Source organism: Dipodomys ordii, unplaced genomic scaffold, assembly GCF_000151885.1.
Source record: "Dipodomys ordii isolate 6190 unplaced genomic scaffold, Dord_2.0 Scaffold104, whole genome shotgun sequence".
NCBI lineage: Eukaryota > Metazoa > Chordata > Mammalia > Rodentia > Heteromyidae > Dipodomys > Dipodomys ordii.
Genome location: NW_012267320.1, coordinates 4,645,046 through 4,658,142, shown reverse-complemented (window position 1 = coordinate 4,658,142; position 13,097 = coordinate 4,645,046). Strand labels below are relative to the sequence as shown.

Here is a 13,097-nt window from a genome sequence, read left to right as displayed (position 1 = left end):
GTAGAGCGCTTGCCTTGCATGCCTGAGGCCCTGGGTTCGATTCCTCAGCACCACATAAGCAAAAAGAAAAAAGCCGGAAGTGGCGCTGTGGCACGAGTGGTAGAGTGCTTGCCTTGAGCTGAAGAGCTGGGGGACAGACAGCGTCCAGGCCCAGAGTTCAGGCCCCATGAGCGGACCCCCCCCAAAAAAAACAAAGACAAGCACTTTTCACTTCTGATAATTAAGGTCTTAATGAATTTTCCTGGATCCCCCAATACTCAGTATTTTGCCAGTTGGGAAAAATGTAAACACAATGAAGCTCCTTCCACGTCATTCAAGTTGAGAAGCGGCAATAAGCCACTGTGAAGTGGATAAATTTAGGGATGGTGAGGGCTCTGCTGCTTCACAGCTCTCTTCAGAAACAGTAAGCACACATTTACTGGGGTTTCTAAGTATTATCACAAGGTAACTTTCAGATTAATTTGCAAAACTCAGGAAGGGATTCTTGCAGGGCAACAGTAAGTCCTATTCCTGATTCCCACGACTTAAGTCTTGTCAACTGCTAATATGTCAATATCCAATGGATCAAATATCCACCCTACTCAGAAGACAGAAAATGAGCCATTAACACCATCACCTCCTTATTTGGGATTGCAATCAGGGTCTGGCGCATGTGAGGCAAGTGATACACACTCTGGCTCTTTTGTTTCTGATAGTCTAACTTTGTCAACTCTCACCCTGAACTTGTGATTCTCACATGTGAGTACCTATGATCACGCACCTGTGCTGACCACACCTAGCTTGTGTAATGATTCTTTGTAAAACTATGCTTTAGGTTTTATACAGATATAATCTCTAGGCCTATATTTTACAACTCTTTACAAGGTGCTTTTGAGGGTGTGTATATATTAACAGGCTTACTATTTTCAAAAATCATCCACTTAAACCTGTGAAGTGCAAGTTTTAAATAAAGATAAAAATCATACAATCAAACTATTTGCTACATGTAGATATTTAAAATATCACACCCAACATCCTTTACTTGGCAAATGCTACCAAGATGTGTTGGCTGAATTTCTTTTTAAACTTTTGTACTATAAGCCATTAATATTTACAGATTTCTCTAACAGATCGGAATGGATTACTTGTAGTTTCCTATTTTGCATGTTATGTTATATACATGTTTATATATAATTAAAACTTCATCAGGTGACAGAAACCTTTGGTAAAGTTTCATTCTTGGGCAATCATAAGCAGCACATAGCAGTGGCATTATAGCATCAAAAGAGCATGCAAAGCAATTAAGTTTTATTGGGAAGTACACTGTGGTATCAGTGATGTTTTCTTGAGTGAATAATTTTGTAAGCCAGGCACTGGTGGCTCATGCCTGTAATCCTAGCTGCTCAGGAGGCTGAGATCTAAGGATGGCAGTTCAAAGCCAGCCCAGGCAGGAAAGCCCGTAAAACACTAATCTCCAATAAACCACCAGAAAACTGGAAGTGGTGCTGTGGCTCAAGCAGTAGAGTGCTAGCCTTGAGCTGAAGATCTGAGGGACAGTGCTCAGGCCAAGAGTTCAAGTCCCATGACCGACAATTCTGTAACACTGAGCACCTAAACTTTACATATTAACTCATTCATATAGGCTGGGGGTATGTAAAGCAAGCTTCATTTCCTCCAAGCAAGGATAAAGTCTAATAGAAACAAATTTCAATTAACAGCAAGAGATGGCACTAGGTAGGTGAGGTAACACAAAGGTAGAGCAGAGGAAGAGATGTGTATCCAAGTAGGAGTCAGCAGACCCTGGTTTTGGTCTACAGTAAAGAAGAATGTACAAGGCCAGTATAAATAGGCTACATTGTTCAGAGGACTGGCTTCAAAAAAAGGTTCACCAGCAAGGTGATGCAGTGAGGTGGGTTGTTAAAACAACAAACTCTAATGTGCTAAAAGTCAAGGAGGGAAACTGGATATGAGGTTTATGCAGCTCAGGAGGGCCTGGTGAAGAGATCTTTGGTATCAAGAGAAGGAACCTGGACTTTAGTGGTGGGGGAAACCAGAGAGGGATTCTGAGCAGGGATGAACGAATGATCCCTGTTTTGAAAGATCTTTCTGGTAAGTAATATACAGAAAGCAAGGAGGACACTGTAAGCATTTAGGCTCTTATTTTAAGGATTGAGTAGATATGACAAGCAACCGAGTTGAAAGAGGGATGCTAGAGCTCAAAGATTTAAGACTAGCGTGCAGGATCAAGTTAGAGGTGAAAGAACACAGGTTATCTCCTGAGATTACTGAGTAAATGGAGCTGTCTAAGACACACGAAGTACATAAGTGAACAGGGTGGCTTCGTCATGGACCACAAGAGTGCCTAGAGTTAGGGAGAGAAAGCAAGTAATGAATGAAATGTCTGGTTAACAGTGCAGGAAAGAACACTGTGTCATTAGCTGGATTAGTTCATAAGCACAGGAAACGTAAGTGGGAAAAGCGGTTATCTCCCACATGAAAGGTGAGAGATGGGTAGAGAAAGAACAGCAAGCAAGGCAGTCCATTCCTGTTTCTTGGCCAACCTTATTTTACCTTCTATTGCAACTACTACCTCTACTACCAGTGGTGAAACTCATTACTTCAGAATTACCATTCCTCTTTCCTCCTCCGTCTACGGTCCCTTCTTATCCTTTCATCTATCAGACATACCCCCAAGTCTTTTTTACCTTACCTGCCTCTGGAGTCCATGGTTCTTCCTCACAACGGAACCCCTAATATTGGTTTACTATTTGTTTGTAGTGTTGGGGACTGAACCCAAGGTCTCAATACCAGAAAGGACCCACCAACGTGTTGACTGGTCTCATGAACACAATTGACAACTATGACCAGAGCTGTGCCCTTTCACTCTGGCCAGCAATCTTGTCAGCTCACACTCCCATATCCCACACATCACAACTCATATTTCTAACTTTCTAGTTTTAGTTATAGCCTATAATTTACCTACATTTAGTATATAAGCCGGTGAGCTTTTATATTCACAGAATCAAGTAATCAGTACCAATTTTAAGATAACTTCACTCCCTCAAAAGAAATCCTGTATCCACTGGCCATCACCTCCCACACTCCCCTCCAAGTCCCATCAAGCAATCATATAAATACCTTTTATCTCCTGTATAGTCTCAACATTTCATATGGAATTATACAATTTGTAGTCCATTGTGACTGGCTTCTTCCACTTGGCATTTTTGCAATGTTTGTTCATTTTGTGTAGCAAATGTGCTTCATTTTTTTTTTACTATCAAGAAATGTCTATACTTTATAACTACTCTGGATCCATCTGCTCTTGCATATCTACATTATATATACATTGCAAGAAAGTAGTGTATACAATCACACTACTTTTCTTGCACCAAACTCTAATTAGATTTCCCAGTATGCTACAGTTTTGTCTTTTTTTTGGGGGGGGGGAAGAATTGGTCATGGGGCTTGAACTCTGAGTCTGGGTACTGTTCCTGAGCTCTTTAGTTCAAGACTAATGTTCTACCACTTGAGTTACAGTGCCACTTCCAGTTTTCTGGTGGTTAACTGGAGATAAAGTTTCACGTGCTTTCCTGCCCGGGTTGACTTTTTTTTTCCCCCTCCTGGTCGTGGGACTTCAACTCTAGGGCTGGGCACTGTCTCTCAGCTCTTCAGCTCAAGGTAAGTGCTCTACCACTTGAGCCACAGCACCACTTCCGGTTCGTGACTAGGATGCCTATATGTGAGGATCATGGTTCAAAGCCAGCCTGGGCAGGAGAGTCCATGAGACTCGTATTTCCAAGTAGCCTCCAGAAAAACAGAAGTGGCACTGTGGCTCAAGTGGTAAAGCACTATCTGTGAGCTGAAGAGTGGAGGGATGGCACCCAGGCCGAGTTCAAGCTCCATGACCACAAACAAATAAACCACCACCAAGAAACTGACTTTCCTGCCCGGACTGTCTTTGCAATCCTGAGATCTCAGCCTACTGAGTAACTAGGATTACAGGTGTTAGCCATTGGTACCCAGCTGGTTTTGTCCATTTTTAAGGGTAAAAACAGAAGCAATTCCTTTATTTTGCATCTTCTTTCAGTATTACCACATTGTGCCCTCCATGCAAACATCTTTAGATGTCAAAACCATAATTCTACTATCTCCTTACCTTTATCATCTCCTGACCCAATGTAATTAGGACTCTGAACCTATCATCTCAATGAACCCATAGTTCTTAAGACCACCAGGAAAATACCTTTCTCCCTCCTCCCAATAACCCTTACATGGCCTTCACTGTATGAATTATGAATCCTACTCATCATGAATCCTACTTTACTGGCTTCACCTTCTCACTATTCTAACAAGAGACTGGATTTAAAAGAATAGGCTCACCCTGGCATATCTATCTTGTCCCAACTGTAGCCATGGTTGACCTTATGCTTTTCCTTTCATTCCCCAACTGGAGTAAGGCTTGAATAATTCATATGAACTGCCTAGAGCAGGTAGAACTACATAGTATTAGCTTGCATCATTTTGTCGATTGTTAAATGCTGAAGGGTCCTTGGATTCTGTCTATAACTCTATACCACATACAGGATGATCCTGTGGCTTTAAATATCATCCTATCTACAGATGATAGCAGGATTTTATCTGGATTTCTTCCACTTGTTCAGTTGCTATTTGCAGCTGGGTATTTTTGATATTCCACTGCACTTTTACAGATCTGTGCACCTCAAGAATGTAGTCATTCTACCAGTTGTAGTGATAAAATCCTTTAAAAAGCTCTTCTTGACTTCTTTCACATTCTACACTTAGCCAACTCTGACAATTTCTATTCTCAAATGGGTCAAACAAGACACTTGTATCCTTACTGCAGCAGGCAATGTAACCCCCCAGCCGGATCTGTTTACAATAGCTCCCAAACCAGGGTGCTCTTCCCACTTACCAGCTCATCTATCTCTGCCAAAGCTATAGTAATGCTGAGAAATTCAGTCAGATCACAATACACTTCGAAGCCCACACCATTCACTACCATGCTCATATGCTGGTCCTAGGCAACTTTTTCTACTCACCTCCTGATAATTTCTTCCCTTGGGGATCAGCCTGCTCCAGAAGTCCTAGCCCCTGGTTCCTTAAGAAAATCAAGTTCTCTGTAAATTCATTTTGTTCTCCCACCTAAAATATCTTCCAAGGATTATTACTGCCTTCTGTATTCAGGTTTCTTGTGTTACTTCCTGTTCACCCTACTAAAAATGGCACATCCCACGTGAAATCCTCAAATCTCCTTCCCCTTCTTCATAGGCATGTCTCTACATGAAGTTAGTTTATTTTCCAATCCCTACTAGTATACAAACCCTGGGAGGTAAGTTTCATTTTGTTCCTTGTTATCATTACGCTTGTAAAGGTGCATAAACAATACTGCTGACAGGTGGTGCCTGTCAGCACCAGTATCAGGAAGATACTGCTAAGGATAAGGATACAGCTACAAGGCTCAAGGGTGGTGAGAATGTCTACAGTATGAACCTAGGACCTGAACTCCAAAAAGGTCTTTTAACTTCCTTTTCTGTTCATAATAGTGGCTCTATCTATATTTGATTGGAACAGAACGAATTGATGTTATTTTCACCTAGCATTTCCAATATATGAAGAAAAATATGTCAACCATATTTAGTTGTAACTTAGTGTAACTGGGGAATGAACCCAGGATCTTGCATATGCTAGTCAAGTGCTCTATCCCTGAACTACCTTCCTAATCCATTTCAGCTACTCTTAACTTTGTAACCAATGCCTAAAGATTCCTAGGCAAAATTAAAAACAATAAAAAAACTTGGCAGTACTGGGGTTTGAATTCAGGCTTCTGTTGGCAGCTGATACTCTTTGCTTAGTTTTTGAGTTTATGTCAAGTGAGCCTGGATGGTGACCCTCCTATTCATTTTTCCTGTACAGCTGGAACGACAGAGGAGCATACCACCACATCCACCTTTTCTTGGTAGAGACTGGTGGAGGAGAGAGTCTCAAACTTTTTGACCATGATCCACGGATCCATCTGAGCTCTACCCACTGACTACTGGTACCCGGCTAAAAGGTAGTTTCCATTTTCAATTTCAGATTGTCAAAGAAAATGGAAATAATAATTGAGTGTGTGTGTGTCCCCTAGATCCACCCCAATCTATTTTGAAAATACTCCCAGTGATTCTTATAAGTAGACACTGTGTTTTGAGAGCTGGTGAGAATGAAAGGAAACCAATTTTCAAGCATCAGAAAAAAACGTATTTCACTCCAATTGCATTATACAAAAAAGTAAAATCGTCCTTAATATAAGTATACTAGGCATAACATCTTAGACGAACCAAGTTAATATATGAGATACCTCATCTATACCGTGGCACTGTTTTATAACAGAAAATAATTTTAAGTATAATCAAGACTGCTATTTTAATGATTTTTTTTGCAAATAATAGATGAATAGGCTTTGTAATTTCCCTGTAGTTCCTTTGCTTTTTAGACTTTCAGTTTTTACATTAATTGCTAAGTATTTTAGTAACATTTGACAAAGTATATAACTCAGTTAATCTCACTATTACTAAGTTTGAAATATACAGGTAATCTCTATGAATGTAGTTAGTTACCTGTAGACAAATATATCTTACCTGAAATTCTTCACAGCAATATCTGTGTACCAAAACCAATTTACTTGGTCTAATTGCTGCCCTCTAACCTTTCTCAAAGACTGAAATTTAAAGACACTCTTCAGGCTGTGTTCACAGCAGCTAAAAAGTGATAGGCCAGAGGGACAGAGAAATAATGTAATAACCCTCTTTAGAGATTTTGCAGAAGACCATTTCTCCAATATTTGCTTGAAGTGCTTCATCTTCTGAGATGATACAGTGGGCCCATATATATATTTATATCCAAGGCAATATCTGTTGTGGATTCATCATTATTTTGAATGACCCATTCTATCTACTGCTTACTCAGCTGAAGGCACAAATGCAAAGAACTACTTCTCTAATGTGGAACAAGAGAAAACATACCACAATTTGATTTGAAGATTACCAACTTAAGCATTTTTAAAGCTTTCAAAGAACACTTTTTTTTCTTGGTGCTGGTCCTCGGGCATGACCTCAGGACCTCAAGGCTAGCCTGCTACCTTCTGAGCAACAGCTCTACTTCTATCCTTTTTGGTAATCAACTGGAAATAAGAGTCTCACAGACTTTCCTGCCAGGATTGGCTTTAAACCACAATCTTCATAGCTCAGCTTCCTGATTAGCTAGGATTACAGGTGTGAGCCCCTGGTGCCCAGCTCAATACTTTTTTTTTGTCAGTCGTGGGGCTTGAATTCTGGGCCTGGGTGTTGTCCCTTAGCTCTTCAGCTCAAAGCTAGGGCTCTACCACTTGAGCTACAGTGCCACTTCCGGTTTTCTGGTGGTTTATTGGAGATAAAGACTTTCATGGACTTTCTTGCCCAGGCTGGCTTTGAATCTCGATCCCCAGATCTCAGCCTCCTGAGTAGCTAGGATTACAGGTGTGAGCCACCAGCGCCGGGCTCAAAGAATACTTTTATATGGTAAAATCATTAACCCTTCTTGGTACCAAACCAAACATCTGGCATATCCCTCAAGCATATAATTTAATGTAACCATACATAGTAATAATCCATGTAAAATATATTGAGATGTGAACATTATTTTTTTAATGAGATATTAGTACTCATATATTGTAAAAATTCTCTAAAATTTTCTTCAGGCATTCCTTCATGTTAGTCTAGTAGTATTTAGTTAGATAGTTAACAAGTTAGCTTTAATGTCTACTTTAAGTTTAACGTTACTTGCTATAAAGAAATCCAAACATTCTATTCAGACACTAGGCAGAGAAGCATATTGCTAAGTGATATTACCATAAATCAGATACCTATTTTAAAGCAATTACTAAAATTGCCAGTGAAATTAATGACCTTGTAGGCAGTTTTAGAAATCCTAACTTATAAAGTGCACACATACCTTTGACTATTTAAACTCTAAAGCTAATTTTGTCACCACAATTTCTCAATGTCTAGTTTGTGATCATCAACTCAAATACCCATGGAGGCTAGAAAGGCACTGAAACACATCATACTGCTGTCTACAAGTCAGACTAGGCCACCAATTTGCTTTAAAATTTCTGGTAATAAAACTACCTGCTAGTAAAAAGTAATCTTAGAAATACTCAATTCTTTTGCAAGCCAGTAATATTGTTTGAACTTAGGACTCTGCACTTGCTCAGCTATTTTGCTCACAGCTGGAAGTTTACCACTTTAGTCATGCCTCCAGTCTGGCATTGTGCTGGTTAACTGAAAATGTAGTTTCAGACTTTCCTGCCCAGGCTGAAAGTCTCTGCCTCTTGAACAACTAGTATTAGAAGTATGTGCCACTGGCACCCAGGAACAAATATTCACAACTTATTTATGTACTTCACCATCATCTGTAGCAGTGTGACAAAAATGGGTGTGTGTGTGTGGGATCTCCATCTTAGTAAGGAATAAATTTGTTAGGAAGAGGTTTTTAGTTACCACAAAACAAAAAAATTTAATTAACCTAGAAGAATTTTTGTTTGAAATATATTTTGGATATCCTGGTGACACAGCAGAGATAGGTAACACAAACAAACATTTTTTGTGTATTTCTTTATTGTTTGGAACACCAAAGTAACCCAAACTTCACATTTACAATGAATGTTTAATTTAAAAAAGCTGTACATTATATTAAAAATACATATTATACAAATTTTTGAAAAATAAACACAAATGCTTATACAGGCAAGAGATGAGCTGAATCACTAACCATCTTTAATAAACCTTTTTTAGATGACTAACAATCATAGAATGTTATCTTTAGCTTTTATGAAACTGCAACTTCTCTAGCTACTTTGGCCCATGAAGTCATAAATATGTATTTCTTTAAAATCAAATTATAATGAACTATGGTATACCTAGTAATTTTACTTTCAGATGACCAGTATTACTACAAGAATAGAAATCTCTAAAAGATAGAAACTTAGTTCCTTCCAAATCAGTATTGGAGGCTATCTGAGCCTAGTTCCAGAAATAGGTAGTCATCTCCAAGCTGACACCCACATTTAAATCAGATACAACAAACTATTAAACTGAATCATCCTTAATTAAGGCACCCTACTGCCTCTTCCCATTGCACTCAGGCAACCTGCTGTTCAGCCCTGATACTTAAAAATTATGACCCAAGAACTTAGTTCTAAGTCTCAGTGACAAATTTGCTTTCCAGTTTAACAAATTAAATATTATTAGTGGAAAGAGCTTAGGTATTGACTTTGACTGCACACCTAAGCCAAATGATGGAATTTAGTATCTGGTCTAATCTAGTCTGAAAATATCTGAGGCGACTATGTCAAGATACATTTTTTCCCCTAAAACATGTGCTCCTTATCTGCCAATAAGTAAGTTTAAAATGAATCACAGCAACAATAACATCACTTTGGAATTGACAAGCATATTCTCCTCTAAGTGCCTTAAGTATTACATGACATTTCTTACCTGTAATAGAACCCACTGTTGACTAAATGCCTACCCTTTGGGCAGGTATTTTGTGTTAGTCCACTGAATTATTGTGACATGCTGGTGTGTCAGGGTCACTTTCATTCCCCTTTAAGATGAGGAAAGGAGAGTTCACATCAACTTCTAAGCAACACTTCCTTTTATTAATTTAAAGAAAACACTTCAGCACTAAGAGGAAAAGTATAAGCATCTTATTCCCAAGCATTCCATGCTTGAATAATATCAGCCTCCACCGAATTACTGATCCTTTAGCACTGCAATACAGCACTGAGATAACTAGGTTCCTTTATTAAAATGATAAAATTGTGAATAGTCTTTTGAACAAATTCTCCTTATTTGCTTACACATTGAAAAAAAAAAAAGTCAGCCAGGTGCTAGTGGCTCACATCTGTAATCCTAGGTACTCAGGAGGCAAGATTTGCAGCCAGTCTGGGAGGGAAAGTCCAAGAGACCCTTCTCTCTCCTAATCCCCAAAAAGCAGAAGTGGAATTGTGGCTCAAGAGCCACAACAACAACAATAAAAGAAAAGAAAAGAAAAAACACAAGGACAGAGCTCAGTCCCTGAGAAGCCCCAGGACTGGGGGGGAAAAAAAAAAAAAAAGAAGTAAAATAAAATTTAAAATCTCATTTTGAAATGGGAGCCCCTAGTCCACTGCAGGTGTACACTGTGAGCAAAGCTCACCTTCTGGAATTGTGATACTGGAAGGATTTCAAACCTTTTACACATCTTTTGACAGATGACCGTGAGAAGACAGCAGCTAGTGGGCAAAAAGGACTGAAATGGTAATTACATGAAGAAACACTGATATCAAAGCCAGTATGAATAATGTCTAGTGGAGTATTTGTCCCTTCTCTAAAGACCTTGTTTTACTACAATTAAAAATCAGAGGAAGTACATTTTCATATTATGCTTTTCTCTTACAGGTAGAATTTTTGTTTTATTCTTTTCAGGATTTCTTTTGTGGTTTAAGGCAGGTACTCAGGTAGTTCAGGCTGCACTCCAGCTAGAGCTTCTCCTGCCTTAACTTTCTAACTGCATGTGCTACTACACTATGTCCAGCTTGTTTCAAGACTGAAGGTACAGAAGACTACCATTCTGATAATTAAAACAAAACTGGTGTTTTAATTTAAAATATAATAATACAGCTTCATTTTTTTTGGGAGGGGTACAGTCGTGGGGCCTGAACTCTGGGCCTGGGCGCTGTCCCTCAGCTCTTCAGCTCAAGGCTAGCGCTCTACCACTTGAGCCACAGCGCCACTTCTGGCTATTTTTCTTTTTGCTTATGTGGTGCTGAGGAATCAAACCCAGGGCTTCATGCATGAAGGCAAGCACTCTACCACTGAGCCACCTTCCCAGCCCCAATATAGCTTCATTTTTATCTTATTCCCAATTTAAAATTTTCAGGATTTGAAATAACCATCAGTTTATGTATTTTGTTTTAAAAGTTAGATAAAGAATCAGCAAAAATGAAAATATCAACTCATGAAATACATGACCTTTCTCTCATGGACCTTCCCACCTACTGAGGAAAAGATGTACACCCAGCAAAATATTTCAGGTAATAAGAAATGTGAAAAAAGATTCAGTTTATTCCTCTAGCAATGGGGAGCTTACTAAATCAAACATATCGATATTTGAAGTCTGACTTTGTTTCAAATTTCAGCAGTACTAAGAAGTAAAGGTACAAGGTCTTTAGGTCTATTGTTAAATCAGAGAGAGGTACTTAATTGAACCAAGGCTATCTGAAATCAGTGGCTCTTAAATACTTGTAGATCATGAAAACTTCCCAGCCATTCAATTTACTAAACCCAGAGAAAAGCACAAACGTACATAATTTTGTCAGTAAATCTCAAGTGGCCTATTCATGGACCCTGTTCAATTAAAAATGTATTTATAACCGGCGGCATGTGTGGATAGAAAGAGAATGAAAGAAACTGATCAGAAAATTCTACTGTACAACTATCAGGAATAAAGCTTTAAAAAATTGAAATTCAAAAGTGTTTGGGGGTTCCTTAGACCCTACTTTTCTATGATTCCATTATATAGCAACCCATTTTCCATTTTAACTACTGCTAAGTTACTTGTGATAAATTTGAGCCCCAAATTCTCTTCTACTATGTTCCCTAACCCATGTAACTAAGGGAAGTAAAAAATCAGTCTACTAAGTGGGGCTAAGCTGAGGCTTGGAGAGGGCAGAACACAGTTATTTAAAAGCAGAAAACAGTTACTTAAAAACAGTCTTTAAGAAAATCATAAATATGGCACATACACAAAATAAAAATTTAAATATTGAAAGGTATAAGTGTGAAGTTAAAGTCCTCTATCACAAATCAACAACCCCAACAAACCTATTGTCTTACAGGTCATCAAAGTATTCTTTCCTAAAACAATCTAAGATTATGAAAGCAAATATAAACATATATGTATCTCTCAAAACTATCATGGGCTTGTGCTAGAAGTATTAACTTTCCATTAGTAGAATCAAATAACTACATTTGGTAATACTGCGTCAAGTATAACAATTAATTTAAAAGATGGTCTACTGTGTAACAAGTATGTGATGCATTTTTAGAATTTAAGCAAGCCAAGGTAAGCCCTAGTAAAGATGTAGAGTCCAGATCATATCTTTCTCAAAACAGTAAGGTTGTGGTAAAAAAACTTAACAGATAACTCACTTATACAGGAGAAAACTGAGGAGTCAGTGGGGAAGTTGATCCTCAGCTGTACAACTGTCACTCAGAAAACAAAGGCACTTTATTGCAAATTATTAAAGATATTGTATTTTCTAGCCTATTAAAAAAAAATGCTACCAAAGCTTAAGGGTTTCAGATGGATAAAAACAGGTCCAAAGAATTGTTGTCAATCAAAGAACTATCTTTTCTAAAGCTGCAAGTGTCAGGTTATGTTAACTATGCAGTTTTTTTTAACTCCTTTGCCTAGAGATTAATTATATTATATCCAACTAAGATGTATAAATAGCAAACTTTTATTCAAGACAAATAAGCATGACTTTACCTCTGAAATCTCCTGGTAAAGACCAAGTGTAAAATCTTTCTCAAAGAAAAACAGCTTTTGAGATAGTTTTACCAAAATTCATGTTATTTTTTAAAAACCTAACCTGGGGTCAGGGAAATTAATAAAAAATTTTTTTAACTTACCAAGAAGTGAAACAGGCTGGGTTACAGGAGGGGTGGGCAGATTCGTGGGTGCAGCAGGTGGCACAGCAGAGCCATACATTTTCACACTGTCACCAGACTCAGCGTTTCCTCTAGCCCCAGACACCACTGTTGGAATGGGATTTCCAATAGATAAGTCTTTTGTAGTGTCTTCATTTATACCAGCGATAGTAGCTAAGGAATATAATTACATCAACATGTGAAGCTGAATAATTATTTTGTAGTGTCTTCAATTATACCAGCGATAGTAGGTAAGGAATGTAATTACATCAATTTGTGAAGCTGAACAATAATTTCCCCAGCCAAAATTTTTCTGCAAGACCCTAATACTGGTTTACTTTCCCTCCTACCCCCAGTTCTAAGATGTCTCGTGAACACAAGGGAAAC

At 38.4% G+C, this 13,097-nt stretch overlaps 1 protein-coding gene across 4 annotated transcripts in view; it reads right to left on the bottom strand.

Annotated features, from left to right (window-relative positions):
• Positions 1 to 13,097, bottom strand: part of Scaf4 (SR-related CTD-associated factor 4) — a 56,322-nt gene that overhangs the window by 3,450 nt on the left and 39,775 nt on the right. For 2 of the 4 annotated variants that reach the window (XM_013027516.1, XM_013027517.1), the window contains exon 19: positions 12,693 to 12,884. In XM_013027516.1, the coding sequence (XP_012882970.1) occupies positions 12,693 to 12,884 (192 nt within the window). The remainder of the gene's footprint in view (positions 1 to 12,692; positions 12,885 to 13,097) is intronic. The other 2 variants (XM_013027518.1, XM_013027520.1) reach the window with 1 other exon arrangement.